Below are 21,078 nucleotides of genomic sequence, written 5' to 3'. Positions count from 1 at the left end.
TCACATCAAAGTTGGCTTACACACTGATCGAGTAATACCAAATTAAGCTTGACAGAAAAAGGCGGAGAGAAAAAGTGCGGCGAGAGTAGAAATCGCTCGATTCGGTTTAGTGCCAGAGCGACAATATTCAAGTTTGCATATTTCCCTCGCTGAACCAAACGTGAAGAAGTGTTAGAAATGATAGCCGTGTCGGAATGATTTATGCGGCGTTTGTACTCTATTGGCTAGACGAGGCAGTTGTAGAATATGCTGAATTGGAAATTGAGTATTGTTTGCAAGGTTGAACCAAGTTGTATCTAGAGAGGTAGAAAAGAAACAACTCAATAAGTCCCAAGATGTCTGCCAAACCTAACTTCAAATCTCTTAAGAAAAATCTCAATCAAACAAGGTTTGTTCTTCGAACCGTAAATGCGGTGCAGCCAAAATGAGGCCAGTCAGCGGCATATCTGGCTTTGCGAAAAAATAAAATAAAGATGCCAGATTAATTAGTTCAGATTTGAGGTCTGCAAAAAGCTCGTCTGGGCGCACTTTACGACCTCTCCGGTGGAATCTGGCTCGTAAAGTCAGGTTTATGGAACGTTACGCACCGTGGCAGATTAGACCACCTAATATAAAACATGTTGAAGTAGTCCCAAAAGTTGTCCGAGAAGATACATCTGACCTATTACAAGTAATCTTTGACAAGTTGTTGAACACAGTACCAAAAGTTTATAAAATTTCAGTGTAATAATTTAATTTATCTTGCCGCAATTTAAAAAAAAAATCTAATCAAAACCTTTTTTGAATTTCTCAATCAACAGCTTCTCCACATCCGGCCAGCAGCATATCCAAAGAGCGACCGGGTGACGATTACGAGTACGACGACGAGGATGAGCCGTCGCGGGAGGCTAGGCCCGAGAATGACATCAACGGAGGTGGTCCGTCGAGGACGCAGCTGCTGACCAAGAACCACACCGTCGAGGCCGAGCTGGACGCAACGGTGACGCTTCCGTGTCGGATACAGAACCCTGAGCGTGAGTTAATTTTTGGTTACTTTAATTTGAATTTTTGAAGAATGAAGACCAACGATTTGATAGTATATTTAAAAAACTAATACAAGTACACCCAAAGGAAATATATATCTCAAAATCTGCAACAGTGGATTTGCTGCAGAAAATGTCACATTTTATAACATTTTTTGCAGCAAGCCCGTAGATCATTTTTGCCCGCGTGTAAACATTTCAGCGATCTGCAGTTCTCACCAACACATAGAAAGCTGGCCCGTCCAAGAGCAACAAACCAAAGAGAAGAATATGTTGGTGCTCTTTCACTCACATTTCATCAAGCGTCCATGGCGCGGTGGTAGCTTGTCGGACCCATAACCAAGAAGTTGGTGGTTCAATCCTCGTTCTGTTAAGGTTTTTTTGAGAAACACAACCGAAAAGCCATCGGTAATGTCGATAATTGTCGATAACGGGCAAAAATGTCATACCCCTATATCGCAAAAAATGCATGAGGACAGTTTTCATGCAGATTCTGATATACTTTCATGCCGCCATGCATCACAATCATGCGACCGCCGTTTGGGTGTAGTAGAAAAATTAAACTGACCTATCATAACATAGGGGGATGGCGTCGCTATTTTTAGACCACGTTTTCCACTTTTTCTCATCGAAACCGACTTTTTTATCGACTTCATTTTGCTGGGCGAGATAGGACGCCGTCTATTTTTAGACGATGACTCAGCACTTTTCCACTCTTGCACTTATAAAAACCAGGTGGCAGCACGATGTAACGCCACGTCCCTATGATCTCTGAACACATGACATAAAAATTTATAATTAACTGTTCTGTTCAAATAAAGAAGACAGAACAAACTTGATGTTCAAACATTGCATCACCTGCCGATCGTATTGGTGCTGATTCACAACCTCCAAATGTTTAGAAAACAAATGACGAGTACCCCTTGCCATTGCTCATTTAGCTCATTCATATATTATATTTATTATTGATTCGTGACTTTTATGCAAATGCCACACTTGTTGTAAGCCACGCGAACGGATTCGTCAGGTACCGCTGACTGAACTGTGAACGCGAAAGGATTGTGATTGTTTTTGCATGACTCCCGTGTCCAGTCCAGTCAGGGTTGCAAATATACCGGTTGGGGCCAGTTGTCCGCCGGGCATGACTCACGTTGGCACTGTTAAGAGTGTTCTAATGCCATCACGTCATTTAGTCCCTCTCCCCCCTGCTTTCTATAGTGGGGGAACAATGGAGCTCATCATTGCACTCTGGGGTGTAGTTTAGATATAAAGAATATAGAACTCTGAAAAAGGGTCCATTTGTCACGAACCCATTAGAACTGCACTTCAAACAGAGAACGTCCGTCGTCACCCCGGGATGATTGATGATCGGTCAACTGACCCAGTTCCAAGGTCAGTGAAGTTCTCGTAAGTGCGAAGTTGTTTATCTCTGCTGAATGGGCAGTATCGGTTTCAACAAAGCGAAAGTAATGCACGTAATGCTTCAAGATAAAATGCATCAGCTTATAAGGTGATGAGAGTGCTACGTAACCGCGGGATGACAAAGCAACTAATTTACAGTTATTTAAAATAAACAACTGCAAATAAGATATAATTCATTGTCAAAGACAAAACTGCAACAACCTGTTCTAACCTGTAAACTGTTTGGCAATATAAAATCAGTAAGAATGCGTCAAATTATAAACAAAAGCCATTCCAAGAAGTTTCAAAAGATTTTTACAGTTTTAAAATGATTTTGTTAAGCTCATATAAAGAAATATCAAATTATTCGCTCTACAGCATTGCCTTGACGTTCTCGATTGCGAGATTCCTACTCGAAACTAGGTGTCCGAAGGCTTGATTGTTGAGGCAATTGCATACCTCTTTTTACACCTAAGCTTCCACCCACCCCGGGATTCGAACTGACGACCTTTGGATTGTGAGTCCAACTGCCTACCAGCGACTCCACCGCGGCAGGACCCAGTGAGACGACGCCTACACCTGGACTGAGCTAACGACCTAACCCTCTAGGTTAGACCGGGGCCAACATTTACTTCCCCGTCCAACGGAAGGCGTGATCAGACGGATCTCGTCTCGAAAAATGCCACCGGGACCATCTGGGATCGAACCCAGGCCGACTGGGCGAGAGGCAATCACGCTTACCCCTACACCACGGGTCCCGAAAGAAGAAATATTATTTATACATATAATTTTCAGAGTTTTCTTAACCGTTTTGCCTTCCTCACTGAGGTAAGGCTATAATCCTGCTCTAAAAATGAACTTTGTATAAAAACGTCGAAGACCCACCTTCATGTATACATATCGACTCAAAAAAAACTGAACTGAAAAATGTCAACAAATGAACAAATGTCAGTGTGTATGTGTGTGTGTATGTATGTGACCAACAACCTAGCTCATGTTTCTCAGCACTGGCTGAACCGATTTGACCCGAACCTGTTGCATTCGACTTGGTTTAGGTTCAACTTGGTTCAAAAGTTATGTATAAAAATGTGTTTTCACATATATCCGGATCTCACTTGAATGTATGTAAACTAAGTCCGGGTCCATCATCCGACCCATCGTTGGTTAGATTATCAAAAGACCTTTCCAACGAGTCCATCTTGAAGATCTGGCAACCCTGTCTCGAGGTATGGACACTTAAGTGATATTTATGTACTTTTTTATTCCGGATCTTAAAAATAGATGAAATTTTTAAACAATTCCATCAAATCAGCCATTGTTGGTAATAAGTGAGGAAGGCTCCAACCACATAGGTGGATTAAGTTAGTTTGTTTAGTATTTTCCGTAAAGTTTTCAGAGTAGTTCACGGGAAACAAATCGTCTTTTTTTATTTTACTTTTAATCATAAAAAATAAAATTATGAAAATAATAATAATACGAATAGGATTATGTCGATGTCCCAAAGTGTCATGATTTTCTCAATAAAAACGAGTTCAAATCAGAAAAAGGAATACACTTTCGCAAACCTTGGACAATTTTCCACTAGAAAAAGATACAATTAGTTTGTAAATAATATTTAAATATGATAATCAAAAACTTCATCCTAATTCAAAAATTCATAACTCCGGTACCAAATTTTGCTCCGTTTTTTCGAATATAAGAAATATTACGCCTTTTTGAAATTGGTCCATTAGTTGCTGAGAAATCGACATTAAAAAATGGAGGGTTGCTTGGGTGAGACTTCGAAAACTTCAATTTTCAGTTTCTTTTTCTTTAAGCCGCTGTATCTCAGCAACCAAAGGTCCAATCTGCAATTTGATAACCAATTTTCTGAATTTTTAAAATAAAATCAAGAATGGTTACTCATGGTCACTATTTTTAAAAATCGAAAAACTCCAAATATTTCGCCGAAATCAAACTTTCGGTGGCTAGGGGAACTATGCCCTTTCTCAGAATATTTCTATTATCAGCCTATCAGCACTTTGATCATGAATTGCAGCTTTCATATAGTGGTTTTGGCTGTTCCAAAGTAACAAATAGCTCAAATAAAAGAGAGCAAGCAACTCGCCAATGTTAATATATCTGAAAATGTTGATTTAATAGCGGAAAATGACAAAAGTGATGAGAATTGGTCGAACGGCTTGGAGAGATTAAAATGGGTATATTTCCCCTATATTTTGAAAAAAATAGCAAAAAAAACGTTGCATAAAAATGAGGTAAAAAATGTTATGTATAAAGTTTTCATTTTTACCAATTTGAAAAAAAAAAAATCATAACTCGGCGGCAATTTTTTTAACTGGCTCAAAAATTGTGGGTTTTATCCTTTAAAACATATAAAAAAATCTATAAAATGAAAAAATACGTATTTTGGGAAATTGAGTTTTTGTAAAACAAAAAAGTTAATAATTCGACAAGCTATTTTTTTTCGTGTACATTTTTTTCTGAATAGTCCTCAATAGGGACGTGGCGTTACATCGTGCTGCCATCTGGTTTTTTTAAGTGCAAGATTGGAAAAGTGCTGAGTCATCGTCTAAAAATAGACGGCGTCCTATCTCGCCCAGCAAAATGAAGTCGATAAAGTAGTCGGTTTCGATGAGAAAAGTGGAAAACGTGGTCTAAAAATAGCGACGCCACCCCTATGGGCCTAGTGATTTTACGTGGTCTCAGCTACCCGTCCCTCTTTTTCTTATCGAAGCATGCTAGAGCGAGAAAGTGATGACCAGAGCTGAAAATGTCAGGGGTCCTGACGCGAAAATCGGCGACGCGTACACGATTTTTTCAGATCCATTCACTGAACCGCAAAACCGTGACATAAACAAACCCGACTCAGTCGTGAGTGCCCTAGTTCACTGAGCAGCTGCAATGCGAGGCAGTAGTCGACCAACGCTCATTCGACGTTGCACGCACACACATAAAGAAACAAGTTTTTACACAAAAAGTTGGTATTTATTCGTGGAAATGTAATTTTGAATATAAGTTATGGTTGTTTTAAGTGTTTTGCACAGTCTAGAACCATTCAATTGTTTAAAAATAGTCAAAATAGTGTTTAGAGAGGATTTTACGAGTCAGTCATACGACACGAATTGAGTGAGTGTAGCTCATTTTTTCACGTCTCTCATTCTCCAGCAGCCGACCGGCACGAGTCAGGCGGCAGTGGTTGAACGGACACAGTAGGCTTACAGTCACATGCTAGCAGTGAACTGACATTTTGGTTTGCTTCATGTGTACGCTGGGTTGGAAACATTTTGCAGGCCTGGTGATGACAACACGACGCCGCATAAAATCACTAGCCCTAATCCTCAATACCTACAACTTTGCCCAAGACAACAAATTGATCAGAAAATTCCATCAAAAGTTACAGATTTTCGAATATTTACATACCATTTTGATATGGACAGCTGCCAAAATTGTATGGAGACTTGTATGGGTGAACCAATGACACAAAAAGCTTTTTTGATTATAGGGAAGGAACTGACAAATAAAAAAAAATACAAATAAAATCAATTTCCGGTTTTGGTAGAGCATGGCGGGTTTTACGGCCCCTCCGTAAAGAGAAATCGAAAATGGAGCTAGGATTCGTGATCAGGGACAAAAATTACCCCATAGGATAAAATTTCAACGCAAATCGAAGAGGGGTCGGGGCAACTTTTTCGATCTCGTGTGAGTTGGTGGAGAATTACCCCTTTATATAAAATGGTTAGAAATTGTTGTATAAACAAGACATAGTCATTATTGAGGAGAATAGTTTTTACTTGACAATAAATTCTCAGTAAACATATTGATTTGATTGACACTAATCATCACTCCAGCCAGCTCAGTAAATATGGTTCCAGAAATTTCAAACAAACAACTGCAAGTAAGTTGCAGTTGCACCATCCAACGGTCAAGTTGCATGGGGAAACACAAACCATTTCCACCCTTGCAAGGACACGAAGCTATCGCGCGCACAATTACAATCAGACGTGCGTTTATTCAAATTGTGTTTGTCCAAGGAGTAAGATATGGCATCAACTAGTGACTTCAGGGTCGCGGATTATTTCCTTCATACCTACAGCGCAACTTGTCCTGACCAGTGCGTCCATTCTCGCGCGTTTTACGACGGTGACGGAATTTCTCGCAGTCTCAAGGTGAGCGGCGTTAGATTTTCCCTAACGAGCAATCGATATGTAGAAATGCAAAGCTCTAGAGCCACGTGCTCTGAAACGACATTCCGGTGGGCTGTATGCAATGCATGCATTTTTCTTCCAACTGGACAGCCCGGAACGGACAGCTGAATGCACCTGTCCTGCCACGTTCGTGATCATAATCGTAAAGAGATTGTGCCTTCCTGTTCGAAACCAAGAATGTTGTCTGTAGAATTTTCCTTTGTGTTACGCGGCGTTACGTTACCGGTTGAGCAATTTACCATAATCAATACTTTAATCTTGTCTAATTGCAGCTAACACGATTATCATGTGGTACAACATGTCCTCGCTGCTGTTTATGAGGAACAACAGCTTCACCCAGGATCCGAGAGTTTCGCTGGAGCAGGACAACGCCGTCCGGATCCAGAACGTGCTGGCCAGTGACGATTCGATTTACAAGTGCACCGTACTGCCCATCAAGAAGTCCGTCTTCATCACGCTGAAAGTGAAGGGGTAAGAGGGTTTATTATTTAAAACAAATTAGCCGTTTTTTATAATGTACATTATTCAATTTCTGAGAGGATAATTACAATGATCTTAAAAAAAATTTCTCCCTTTCTTTCCAGCCCACCATACAACATCCGCATCACGCACGGCAACAAGAACTACGCCAATCAAGAGTTGGAACTGCAAGAACGCGATCGCAAGTTCATCCTGCACTGTGAAGCTTCGGGCTATCCGACGCCGGCGGTCACGTGGTCGTTCCGAGTAAGATCTATCAATTCGATTTCCAAATTACCATGACTACAAAAAACACTGTTTTTCAGGGAAAGCACCTGACCGAGGACTACGCCAAGCACTCCGGAATCACCGTCCGCAAGGAATTTCTCGAAATCCACGACGTAAAGGGACACCACTCGGGAGACTTTGAGTGCTCGGCCCAGAACGTGATTGGAACCATCAGTGCCGTCGTTGCCGTGCAGATCAAGTGTAAGTTTCACGATGGATTAGATTTAGAGATCGATCAACCTTTCACCCCGACTCATTGAACTATACTTTCATTATCATGATCATGCAAACTAACCTCACACATGCAGCCGATTCTGAAGTAAACGGATCGAGTACCGTAGCCCCGGAAGATAAGCCAGGTTGACATCATCTATCCTACAACTTTTAACTAGAACCTTTTTCCACGCACTTCATACTACATTATGCATTAGTAGAATTTAGCAGCACTTTTCCGCCTCCTCTCACCATTTGTTCCAAAAATCTCCAAACTAACATTCCCAAACCTAACCCTCAAAAATTCTCTATCCCCCCCCCGCAGCGAGTCCGATGATCGTGAAGCACGTCGAGTACATCAACACCGCGATCGGGGAGAACACCGAGGTGGTGTGTCTGTACCGAAGCTACCCGGAGGCCCGCAAGATCCAGTGGTACCGTGGGGACGAGCTGCTGCACAACTCGGCCAAGTTCACGATCGTCAACGACCGGCACAACCACCACGAGCGCACCCGGCTGTCCATCCATGACGTCGAGCAGAAGGACCTGGTGGATTATGTGTGCAAGGTTGAGGTGAGTTGAGAGGAAAATTGGAAAAAAAAACTCTACATCTTTTAAACCTTCTTTAAGCAACTTTTTTTTTGTTTGCAATTGCAAAAAAAACCTTTGAATTGGATTTAGTTCCTTGATTCCAGATTTTTTTTATACATATATGATTTAGAAGACTAAAAGGACACTGGTTCTCAAGTCATATTTTCTTTGAGAAATAAGTGTTGCCGCCGCAACTCGATCGGCGGTGGAATTATGACGACGGAATTTAGTGGACTGTAATCACTGTAGGTTGGGACGATTCCGGAGAAGAAAAAGGCACTGACTTTCACTAAACTAAGCTAAAACTATTTATTTAGTTAAAAGTAGTTGGGGAACGTCTGCACTGAGCGCGATCCACGAAGCGAGTGCGCAAAGTTTTGACAGCGCGCGATTTTCCTGCTTGCCGTTGCGCGCTTCTTCTCTTTCTCTCTCTCTTTCGGCGCTGTCAGGTTGGCAGCGATGCGTCGGCTACACGCTGCGCGTCGATTGCGTGAAGTCGGGTAGAAAATAATCACGTTCGGGACCGAACATCCTCCCCCGGCTGAAGGCTGAAGGGCTTCAGTAAACTCCGGAAGTGGTCGGATATCAGGAGGTTCTTTCGCTTGCTGGAGATGCCGAATGATGATTCTCGGAATGTTGGAGTCTGGAACTGGTGGTTGGTATCTGTTGGCAGCAGCTGATGTCGTCCTGGAGCCCGGGGCTCGAGGTGGTTGGTAACGCCACTTCCTATCTCGTGGGCGTTGCTGCTTCATGGAGCCGATGCAGCTTGGCTCTTTCGATGGCCCGCGATTGTAGAGTCGCAGATCATCTCGGTAAAGAGTCTCGTGACAAGACTCTTCTCTCGCTGGTTTCCGGAAATCTGCCATGGTTGACGCAACGGCACGCTGGACGGTGCTTGGATTTGTTGCGACCTTGGCCTGGTTCTTGTGTGCGGTGGATGCACGGGAGTTTCGTGACGAGCCTTTCTCGTCCGTTGGAGTAGCTTGAGCAGCAGTCGTGGCACTCGTCGCTACGGTCACTTGGCTGTCCAACATGGTCGGACTTGGCGCCGATTCAGCAGCCACGGCGGGTTCGCACGAGCTGGTAGGAGTTTTCGGCGGGTCTTCCTTCGGCGAATGTTTCTCCGAGACCGCCGGAGGATTCTCTTGATCGAGGACGTCATTAGCGGGGATGACGTCGAGCAGTTGTGGTATAGAAGGGGCACCTACCTTGCTGACCTTGGTTGGTTCGTTTACGGTCGACTCCACGACCTGGCTGCACGTGGCAACCAAACATTTGATCTGCCCGCCGCCTGGTGCTACGGCGGATTCGGTATGGATGCGGGTTTCCTGCGGTTGTAGAAACTGGACAGGCACGTAGAGCACGGGCTGGTACTGCACCGGTGGGTACAGCAGGGCGATTTCCATGGACTCGATCGCCAGGAAGGTTTCTCGGAAGAGTTTCAAGAACTCCTTTCGCTTCTTCTCGTACGCGCTGGTTTCGGCAGGTTCACACACGTCGATCAGCTCTATGTACAGCTCCTCGTACTCATCGACGGTTCCCTGAATCTTCTTCAAGAGCAGTCGAACCAGAGGCATGTTCGCCTCCTGGGGATTCTCTTCCGCATGTTTCGCCTGGGCTCGGATTCGCTCGACTCGTGCGTGTACACGCTCGCACTTGTACACCAAGAACTCTTCTTCAGCCATTGTTTTAAGTACACTTTTCACTGGGTGGTTCTTCACGGCTTACAGTTTGCGCGACATCGCCCGACGATGTAGGGCACAGCGACAGGTACGCTGACCTAGAGTGGGTTGATCTGAGGGGCAGATTCAACCTGGCCACGATAGAATCGGTCGACTTCTATCGTGCCACTCCGGATACGGCGATGCGCACAACACTTTCTCACTTCTGGCTGATTCTGTTCAGCGGCACTGTTCTTGCTCACCACGAGAGCACACACACATACAACGTGAAACTGCAGCAGGGTTGCTGGTGTCACGGGTTACGGCCGGAGTCACTTCCGGAGGCCGCGTGTTCACTTCTTGCGGTAGATCCGGGGCCGGTTTGCTCCGGAATCTTTCGAATCACCCGGATTAAGAGGCCGGTTTGCCTTTTCCTCCGGCGCGGTTGCGTCTGGCAGGGGTTTTTGGCCGGTTTGCCTCACCCTTTTACACGCGCCATGGTTCCGAAGCCGGTTTGCTTCGGAAGATCGAGTTCGCAGGCCGGTTTGCCTCGAACTTTGACACTCGCGAAACAGGTTCTGGAGCCGGTTTGCTTCGAACTTCACACGCGATCCGGAACGTTCCAGGTTCTGAGACCGGTTTGCCTCAGCGGAACTGTCCGGGTTCGCAGGCCGGTTTGCCTCGAACGATGTCACTCGCGGATCGGGAACGTTCCGTGGCAGAGGCCGGTTTGCCTTGCCAGTTCTTCTTCTTCTTCTTTTTCCTGGAACCGTCCAATCAGGTGGCCATCCGGTTCGATTGGACCAATGTTGCCGCCGCAACTCGATCGGCGGTGGAATTATGACGACGGAATTTAGTGGACTGTAATCACTGTAGGTTGGGACGATTCCGGAGAAGAAAAAAGCACTGACTTTCACTAAACTAAGCTAAAACTATTTATTTAGTTAAAAGTAGTTGGGGAACGTCTGCACTGAGCGCGATCCACGAAGCGAGTGCGCAAAGTTTTGACAGCGCGCGATTTTCCTGCTTGCCGTTGTGCGCTTCTTCTCTTTCTCTCTCTCTTTCGGCGCTGTCAGGTTGGCAGCGATGCGTCGGCTACACGCTGCGCGTCGATTGCGCGAAGTCGGGTAGAAAATAATCACGTTCGGGACCGAACAATAAGATTTTTGAAGAAAAAATAAACTAATATAATTTAAAAATTAATTAAATTATTTTCTAAAAGCTGAGAATATTTCCTACAATTTTTCTGCAATGGCTTAGTTGACTTAACAATTGGTTGCTGAAACAAAGCGATTCAAAGTTTACATTTAGTGAAAATAAGTTTTCTCATTGTCACCTAAATAGCTCTCATATAAGATTTAGAATTTCAACGTTAACAAATGAAACTTTTGAAAATTCTTTCCCGAATCGGATACAAAAAAATTCTAAATGTACAGCAATTCCATTTGAAAAGACCCTAAACCGAAGAAAAATTCCTCCGATCGGGCTCAACATTTTTCTGGCGGTTCCGTGGCCAAAATAATTCGACCCGTATTTTTTTGTTTGGCCATTAGAGTGACCTACATCGTGCTAGGATGCTTCGAAAAATGGCAATTTTCGTAATTTTTCGCAAAAACCACTTTTTTTTCAAAACATTATATCTCCGCGTCATTTCATCCGATTTTAGCTGTCTTAGATGCAAAAGAAAGGTGATGAGTTTGGCTATTTGAGAAAAATAATAATAAGTTTCAAAAATCTAGCTTAACATTTGAAAAAGTTGTAAGAAAACTTAAAATGGCGTTTTAACCGTGTCTGGACCAAAGAGTGTATCTGAAAATATTTCTATCGGATTCCTCGGAAAATTAAATCTGACGATGTTGAGCCGTACGTTTCCGAGATATGATTTTTTGAAAATAAAAACTGAGTTTTTCGACGCACCTCGCGCAAAAACAGGAAAATGACGAAATCGGTAAAAAAAACATTTTTCACTAAAACTTAGAAATTTCAGCGATGACCTAGACATGTTAGGGTACCAAAATTTTCGTAATTAAAATACTCAACCAGTAGTCAGTAGTCACCAAGTAGTCATAACTTGAGACAGGGTTGCCAGATCTTCGAACTTCTAGACACGTTTGGAAGGTATTTCGATTTCTTATCCAAAGAATAGTTGGATGATGGATCTGGGCATAGTTTTCATACTTATAAGTGAGATTCGGATTCAAAAATGTACATAAATATTACTTAAGTGGTCACAAATTGAGACAGGGTTGCCAGATATTTGAACTTCTAGATTCGTTTGGAAGGTCTTCCGTTTTCTTATACAAAGAAAGGTTTTACATAAAAGTCCCTTTGGCAGGTTGAATTATGGATCCGGACATAGTTAACATACAGATACAGGCTTTAAAAAGTTAATACATATCACTTTAGTGTTCATAACTTAAGACAGGGTTGCCAGTTCTTCGAACTTAAAAGCTCGTTAGAAAGGTCTTGATGACCTAACCGACGATGTTTAATATGCTGGAATTTGAGTTGTTTTTTGCCCACTTTTGTAACATCCGAATATTTGCAAAAACACATTTCATACATTGTAACTTTAAAACAACTTTATTCGAACTGTCGAATTCGGATTTGCTTATTGGAACGACTGACAACTCGTCGCTTGAGTGCTATTTTGTGACTCAAAGCAAAGCAAAGCAATCCACTTTAACGACCCCCGGGTCTTTTGTGGGCTCTGTTGCAAGTTTCTGCTCATTTCTAGGCATCCGAAGGTTATGTGTGGTGAGTCACCCAAAACCTCTTTTACGCAAATGGACCAACGTTTTACTTCCAAATCCGATAGAAGGCCAGGAGGATAAGGCGGGAATCGAAACCACGCCCCGTAACAAATTAGGGATCGGCAGCCGAAGCCGTTAACTTGTGACTCATATGCTGTAAAAAGATAGGACGATAGCACACAAGCGACGAACTGTCAAAAGCTTGAAACCACGTGCTCGGAAATCGACGAACAATAGAGTTATCCAAGCCCGAGCTCACGCACACTAGCACCCCATTTGTTTTGCTGGCGGGTACATAATTTAACCTCAATCTTTTTCGTGTACGTACACGCAATACATGCTCACATAGATAACTCTATGGGGTTTAAATGTCAACATCAGTTTGACAAATCAGTTTTGACTCATGAGTGCTTTTTAATTCGGACACGTTCGAATTATGGGACATTCGGCCTGTATTCTTACCTCAATGAGGAAGGCAAAAAATAAATTCATTTTTGATTGCAAATTTGTTTTTGCTTCTGCAACAGAATTTTGAAACTATTTAATATTTCGTAGGCGTTAAACCGTCAAAAATAAATCCCGATAAATACTTTTCTACTATAGTTTTTTTTGTGATCAATGTGATAGATTCTTTGATAGATTTTTGACAGCTAACGAATTATTTAAAGAGAAGCTACCACGATTCCACCGAACCCACTTTAACATTATGGCTAGGGCTAGTGAAATTTCACGATTTCGCGGACAGCGTGAAATCCGCGAAATTTGTCTTTTTCCCCGTGAATCCCGTGAAATGTTATGTTATTTATCAAACTCAAATAAGAATAAAAATAATTTTAAGAACTACTGTAAAATTAAGTGATTAAATACCCTTGTTCAATTACTAATATAAAGTTAGTGAATTTTGACGATTTTGTGGACGGTTTGAAATTCTTGAAACTTATCAATTTCTTCAAATATTTTTTTTAAATAAGGCCGTTGCAAATATTTTTCAAAGTTTATGTCCCTCGGCTCTGACCAAAGTCGAGGGGGGGGGGGAGGGCAAAAAATTAAAAAAAATATATAAAAATTGAAATTACAAGCCTAGGTTTCAACATTTGGATGAAAAAGGTGTTTAAAAATGCTTTTTTGCAATTCTGTCGTGAAACTACTTACCTTTCCTGTCATTCTTGAACGACGAAATAGCCTACTTTTCTGTACCAAAAATAACAGAATCGAACAGCAACACTTTTCAAAATAAATGCTGAAAAGTTCTACTTTTCAGCACTGAAATGGGTACTGAAAAGTTGAACTTTTCAGCACTTGTTTCGAAAAGAAACACTTTTCAACATTTTTTTGATTTAAACGATTTATTGACAAAATACATGAAAATTCGACTTTAAATTTCACTCAATGGGTGTTTTTCGAAATTGCAAAAAATGTTGTATGGAACTCGTTGCAAAACTTGATTTTTTCAGCACTCGTCGTATTTATCCAACTCGGTGAACCTCGTTGGATAAATGTACTACTCGTGCTGAAAAAATCAACTTTTTGCAACTTGTTGCATAAACTACTATTAAAGGCGTACAGTTGCTTTCTAATCATTAGTTTTCTAAATATCGAGGTATTGACGGAATTTTTTTTTGTGGGACTGTAGGGGAAAGTGGGGTAAGTGTAACAAGCTAAGGAAATGATCGTTGTAACCCATTAAAAACGTTAAAAATCTGTCGGATTTTATAATACATACAGCAATTCCCCACGAAAACAGCATGGAAAAAAACAAAAGTCCTCGGATCGGGCTCAAAATTTTTCTGGGGGTTCCCTGGCCGAAATAATTAGACCCGTATTTTTTGTTTGGCCATTAGGGTGACCTACGCCGTGTTAGGGTGATCTGAAAAATGGCCATTTTCGTCGATTTTCGCAAAAACCACTTTTTTCGAAAAATCATAACACCTCGCCATTCTAACCGATTTCAATTGTCTTATACGCAAATGAAAGGTTATATGTTGGGCTTTCAAAGAAAAATAGTAAGAAGTTTCAAAAATCTAGCCTAACATATGAAAAGAGCGTATGAAACTTTAAAATGCCGTTTTGACGGTGTCTGGACCAAAGAGCCTATGTCTGAAAATATTTTTATCAGATTCCCCGGACATTTTTACATAACATACTAAAAAATGGGAGGAGTTCATTCACAGGATTCCGAGATATGATTTTTTGAAAATAAAATCCGTGTTTTTTGACGCGCCGCGCGCAAAAACTGGAGAATGACGAAATTGGCAAAAAATCAACATTTTTCACTAAAACTGCGATAACTTCAAAATTTCAACGATGACCTATACATGTCTGGGTACCAAAAGTTGCGTCTCTTAATTACGTTTTCCTTTCATTTGCGTATAAGACAATTGAAATCGGTTAAAATGGCGAGGAGTTATGATTTTTCGAAAAAAGTGGTTTTTGCGAAAATCGACGAAAATTGCCATTTTTCAGACCACCCTAACACGGCGTAGGTCACCCTAATGGCCAAACAAAAAAATACGGGTCTAATTATTTTGGCCAGGGAACCCCCAGAAAAATTTTGAGCCCGATCCGAGGACTTTTGTTTTTTTCCATGCTGTTTTCGTGGGGAATTGCTGAATAATCATATTATTCCAGGTCTTGACTAAGACTTTGATAGAACAAGTTTTCAAAAAAAAACCGTTTTTTAATGCAAAAAAATGAATTTAATTTTTTTTATTTTCCGTATGTTCTACTCAACTAGTGGGGCAAGACAAACAACCCGTTGGGGCAAGAGGAACAATGCATGAAAAAACGAGTCTCCTACGTTTGGCGAAGACTCGAAAGGCGAAATCACAAATGGCGAAAATTCATTAGGCGAAATGTTTCAAAAGGCGAAAACCACATAAGGCGAAAACCACATAAGGCGAAAACCATATTAGGCGAAAACCACACAAGGCGAAAACCACATTTGGCGAAAAAATACCCAAAGTACGCGCCAGGTGGCCGTGTGCACCGAGGCCGCGGCCTCGGTGCACACGGCCACCTGGCGCGTACTTTGGGTATTTTTTCGCTAAATGTATTTTTTATAAAGCATTTCCTCAAATATTCCCGTTCTTTTTTCAAATTAACTATTACAGATTTGTCAACAATTTTTTAGATCAAAACAAAGCCTCTAGATTACTATTTGGCACGCCAAAGTCAGATTCCCTTAAAGAGCAAAGTGCTCACTCGAAATCCTGACCGTAGGGGTTTCAACTAGCAGCGTACTGGACTTCTAGAGGTCGTGTGTTCGTTGCCCATACCCGAATGATAAAGATTCAGAATTAAAAATGCATAAACATTACACAATAAAACTATAGATCAACCAAACCAAGTAAAAGTTCAAATACGAAGTCTAGAGCATTTTTAAATGTCTACATCCAATTATCAATCCGATTATAAACATAATAAACCTATGAAAGCCAATAGCTTATAGAACCTTTTAAAAATACTCTACACTGAAATAAAAAAAAAGTACCAAATTCCTAAATTCTAGGAATTTTGGGAAAGGGGCGGTACGACATTGCTCTTACGGCATTTCATTACACGCGTTAAAATGGGACCAAAGGCCCTAATAGCAATGTCGTACTTTTTTTTTATTTCAGTGTAGATGTGTAAACAAACAATCCATCCTCGAACGAGCAGGATGAATTGTTTGTTTACACTTCGTACTTCATTGTCTGAGAGAAAGGAGGAATCCTAATCAAATAATACTTTTTCGCCATTTGAGCCATTTCGCCTTTTGTGCTATTTCGCCTAGCGTGGTGGGTCTACTTTTTCGCCTTTTGAATTTTCGCCTTTCGAGATCTCGCCTATTGAGTTATCGCCTTTTGTGGCAATCCCGAAAAAACATGTTAATTTGCTGACAATTGAACTGTTATCACTTAGATACATCAGATTAGGATGTTTTTGAAACGTTTCTTTCATTTTTAGATTAAAGAATATTATTTTAATAAAAATTTGATCGTTTTTACGAAAAATATTATTACTTAGATGAAAAAAAGGAAATTTTCATAATATCACTATATTTTGTATGGACAGTTTTTTAAACAATTGTTTATCAGTTATTAAGTACGTTTATATATTTATTTCCCGATAAAATATGTTTTTGCAGCAATTCGTATTTTTTTCCATACTAAAAATCCATATGGTACACTTGCCCCACCTGAGCAAATTTTTTTAAAAGCTTTCAACAAAAATAACCAAAAGTTAAATCATACTTTATAATAGGTGCAAGTCATTGGTAGGGACACTACTGATCTAGGAAAAATTGCATTTTGATAAAATGTGCCTTAAAACGAACCCAAAGTCTTATTTTGCACTTTCCAAATATTATAAGAAAATAAAGGTTTGTAAAAAAACTTCATTAAATCTTATGCTCCGTGGCGTTTACGTCGTTTTGGCGATTATGTGGTAGTAGAATCAGCTAATTGCATTGCTAGCAACATTTCCACATACTGGAAATAATCAAAATTGTAAAAATTACGGCCGTACGAGCGATTGTTCCTCTTGCCCAATATGGTCGTCTTGCCCCACCTTCCCCTATTTCATGAAAATTTGAAATGTTTTCAAAGGAGTTCAAACATGCTAAATATGATTATAAACGTGGGAAAATGCATTTTAACTGCTTTTCAGTTGGTGAAACTTCAATTTTCATTAAAATTTTGAAGTTTTTCGAAAAAATATTTTTTTTGCCCCCTGATTTTTCAGGCCAACTTTGAAGGGGGGGGGGAGGGGGCGACATAAACTTTGAAAAATATTTGCAACGGCCTAACATTATATTAAATATTTCAATCATAAAGACTATTTGGGTAAATTTTATTAGTTTACAATTTAAAAACTTGAACCTTTTGGAGAATTGTTCGGTTTTCTGAAAAACTAACTTAATTCAGTAATTTTTTAATCCGCTGTAGTAAAAACTTTACTACTATTTCATTTGAAAGGTATAATTTTAAAAGAAATTAAAAGAAGAATAAAGCTTCGTTTTATTCAAAATAAAATAAAGAGTATTTTTTAAAGGCGATTTGCCTTTAAAAAAATTTGCTTTTTTTCTGAGTCCTGTTTAGTTTTTACGATTATTTGGGTGGATGATTTCCGTGAAAGTTAAGTCTATGTTTTTAATAAAAAATTTCGATCTCGTATAAAAATTTCGATTTTTGCCTATTGATTTTAAATTTAGTTTTTGAAAAGAGAGATGTAAACCTTTAAAAATATTTTGAATGGGCTAGTTGTCGCAGAAAATTCAAACTATTTTACTAATGTTGGCTGAACAAGATTGTTGAACCTTACTTGGATATGAAATTGATAAAATGTAAACTTTTAGCTTTATTAGTCGAATATTAAAAAAAAACAGTTCAATAAATGACCACCCATAAACCAGATGGAAACTTTTTTGATAATTAGAAGATTTGTTTTTGGGTCACGCTCAAATTTAGAGAGGATTTTTTTTTGTTTATTGAAAAATAATTTATAATGAAGCATAAAAAGTGGTTTCTGTGATTTAAACATAAGATTTTGAGAGTATTTTTAACTTTTTTCACGTTCCGCGAAATTTACGTGAAATTTGGTGATTTAAAATTGAGGTCCCCGTGAAATTTGCTATTTTTGAGCGTGAAAAATCACCCCGTGAAATTTGCTATTTTTGAGCGTGAAAAATCACTTCTTATTATATTTTTCTCCATTTGACCTGATTTGCTCCAATGAAAAGTCCTAATCATAGCCTATAACCTTGCTGAAGCCACCAAAATATGTAAAATGGCTTTTTTGACGAAGGGAATCTATGTATTAAAAAGTTTCATCCTAAATAAAATATACAAAATAAATCCCCAATAATATGCCAAATTTTAGAGAATAACACAACTCGACATTTTTGAAGTCTAATGGTAAAGTGTCTTTAATAAAACTAATAATAATAATTTTTGAAGTTGTTAAAGCTTCAGTTTAGTCAAGGTATGGCACATTTTTCTACCATATCTTGACGAAACTGAAGCTTTTACTGACATCAACTTCAAAAATGTCGAGTTGAGTCTTAGTTGAGACACCTCCTTCAAAACCATTAGACATTTTTTTAACAAAAATTACCCTACATACAATGATTGTTTTCAGAACGCCCTCGGCGAGTCCTCGGCCAAGTCCATCCTCGGTCTGCTGCCGGGCGGCGCCCACCTGGTGCACTCCAACTTCTCCGACGGTCTGCTGCACACCATGTGGCGGGTACGAAGCGCTCAGCCGCTGTCCGACCTACAGATCCTGTACAAGCGCACCGAGGGGGTAGGTTTCCTGGTTTGTTTGAGATTTTCAAGATATACTAATAAAATTTTGATTTTTATTACAGCCCAAGTACATCACCATCGAGCCAACCCTTTCCGAACAGAACAAGGAGGAACCCGGAGATGTTTGGAGGTAAAACTACTCAACTTTTTAAAATTGTCTTAAAATCTAAAAAAAAAATCTCCTTTCAGCATTCGTCGCTCGCTGAACCTCCCACCCGGCGAGTGGCTGATCACGGCCCGTGCCCGCAACACCGAGGGCTGGTCGTACGCCGAAACGGTCCCGTTCATGTTCCAGATCCCGAGCGAGGTTTCGCTGGAGAGCCAACGGGGCACCGGCGCTGGTGCCACTGCGCGGTCGTCCCTGGCGATGGGTTTCAGCTTGCTGCTCGTTTCGCTGCTCTGTAGGCTATTCTAAGTTATGAAAGAAAGAAAAATGTGAAACGGAAGAAAAACCAACGTGGTGCAAAAAGTTGCTAGCTGAATGTGCTATTTTTATCAATTTAGTTTGAAAAAAGTGAGAGAAGAAACAAGAGTTGAAGCGATTGTTTTTGACGCGCGAAAGAAATTATTTGTTGAGAAGAGAAAAACTAAAGATCTGCTAAGTTGTAAGAGTCAGGAAACTCGGTCTCGCGTGCATATTGTAATAGTGTAAAAATATAGCTAAATGAGCAAAAAAATTAACAGGAAAATGCCTTGTAATATTTCACCAAAAATTATAACAAAACAAAATCAACACAAGAATTAAACGTATTAATATGAATGTTACCTTCATCAGGTGCAAATTAGATAACAATCTGGTTTTAAATCGTCCACGCTTTCCACTATTAGTAATCGATAATGGGGTGTTGCAAATAGCACGGGATTGGAAAAATTACTAAAGCTTTTTGTAACACCGCGTCCACAATAGACAACAGTTGCTAAGCACTTTTAAATCTATCAATTCCGAATTATAAAATCCGATAGCAAATCCACGTACACACTGTAAATGTAAACTTATCTTAATAAATTACTCCGATGGTACGCTATTAAATGAAGATACACACGCAGGCAGCAATCGCGCAGAAGGAACCAAATAAAAACGCTTAAACGTTTAATTTTATGTTAATAATTATTTCTTGTTGTAATTTTCTTTACGAGAGCCGCAAATAGAAAATGGACAGATCGCGGATACCAATTCCATCCTTCTTTTATTTTATTTCGTTTATACTTTTTGTTTTCAACAACTTAAGTTTTCACAACAACAAAAATCAAATCCCGCTTTCCCTATAATCTGTAAACATTGTTTAAGTTATGTCCATCTAGTTTCTAAAACGATTTCCATCTTTGTGTATAGTATGAATCAAAACAACTAGAATATACTTTATAATAGTGCTCGTACTAATGGTTAGTCTTATAGAATAAATAACAATCAATAGGAAACCTACTTAACGTGTAAGATCCTGAAATGATATCAGAGAACAAAACAAACTTATTAAAATCGATAGAATGACACACATACAAAGGTAAATACTACATTAGGGTAGCTAGCAGAATCAAGGTAAATTTAAACAAAAGCAGCACACCCCAAAACTCAATTGGAGACGCCATAATATTTATAAAAAAAAAATAGTCACATACTGCATCCCTTTCTCAATAGTTATTGTCTTTTTACGTTAAGCGAGAGAGTAAATTATAAAACAAAAAAAAAACCCTCTCCGAAAAACTCTCTGAAAACTTGAAAAGTGTTCAACAAACTGCAAACTTCGGTTGAATGTGTGTTTTCTGTTTCTGAAAGAAGATAAATTATGTTGGATGATCGAGAGGTTAATCAAAGTGACCCCATCTTGTAGGTATTTTAGGACTTGTAGTGTGTAAATGAAAAATATCGACGGAAACGAGTTTGAGGATGAGACAAAAGTGCAGCGCAGTTGCAAGAAATAAAATTTGAGAATGAAACAGAAAAAAGCTGTTTTTTTTGCACGTTGAATAACGTTACATTCGATGGTGCTGGGGTGCCATTCCGTGAACTTGGGCAGCTTGACAACGACGCAATTGATTTTACCCTCTACAACCCAACCCCGCCTTAGACGGGCTTCGATTTAAAAAATCGGCTAAAATCAATTTTTCAACCACTTTTTGATATTTAAAAAGCATTGGAAAGAAGAACTTTAAAAATTTTAGAAAATTTTAAGTTTGTAAGTTTTACTTGTTTTATGTGACTT

General features: G+C 39.9%; 1 protein-coding gene across 4 annotated transcripts in view; it reads left to right on the top strand.

Moving 5' to 3' along the window:
- Positions 1-20,821, top strand: part of LOC6042460 (neurotrimin) — a 119,576-nt gene extending 98,755 nt beyond the window's left edge. For all 4 annotated transcript variants that reach the window (XM_038258199.1, XM_038258200.1, XM_038258201.1 and 1 more), the window contains exons 4-11: positions 801-1,013; positions 6,901-7,099; positions 7,213-7,354; positions 7,414-7,576; positions 7,914-8,161; positions 18,711-18,875; positions 18,940-19,007; positions 19,067-20,821. In XM_038258199.1, coding sequence (XP_038114127.1) covers positions 801-1,013; positions 6,901-7,099; positions 7,213-7,354; positions 7,414-7,576; positions 7,914-8,161; positions 18,711-18,875; positions 18,940-19,007; positions 19,067-19,292 — 1,424 coding nt within the window. In that variant the 3' untranslated portion in view covers positions 19,293-20,821. The remainder of the gene's footprint in view (positions 1-800; positions 1,014-6,900; positions 7,100-7,212; positions 7,355-7,413; positions 7,577-7,913; positions 8,162-18,710; positions 18,876-18,939; positions 19,008-19,066) is intronic.
- The last annotated feature ends 257 nt before the right edge of the window (positions 20,822-21,078 follow it).

This window comes from Culex quinquefasciatus, chromosome 2 (genome assembly GCF_015732765.1).
Source record: "Culex quinquefasciatus strain JHB chromosome 2, VPISU_Cqui_1.0_pri_paternal, whole genome shotgun sequence".
Taxonomy (NCBI): Eukaryota; Metazoa; Arthropoda; class Insecta; order Diptera; family Culicidae; genus Culex; species Culex quinquefasciatus.
The sequence above is the reverse complement of the archived record's forward strand: the minus strand, read 5'-3'. Positions and strand labels throughout refer to the sequence as shown.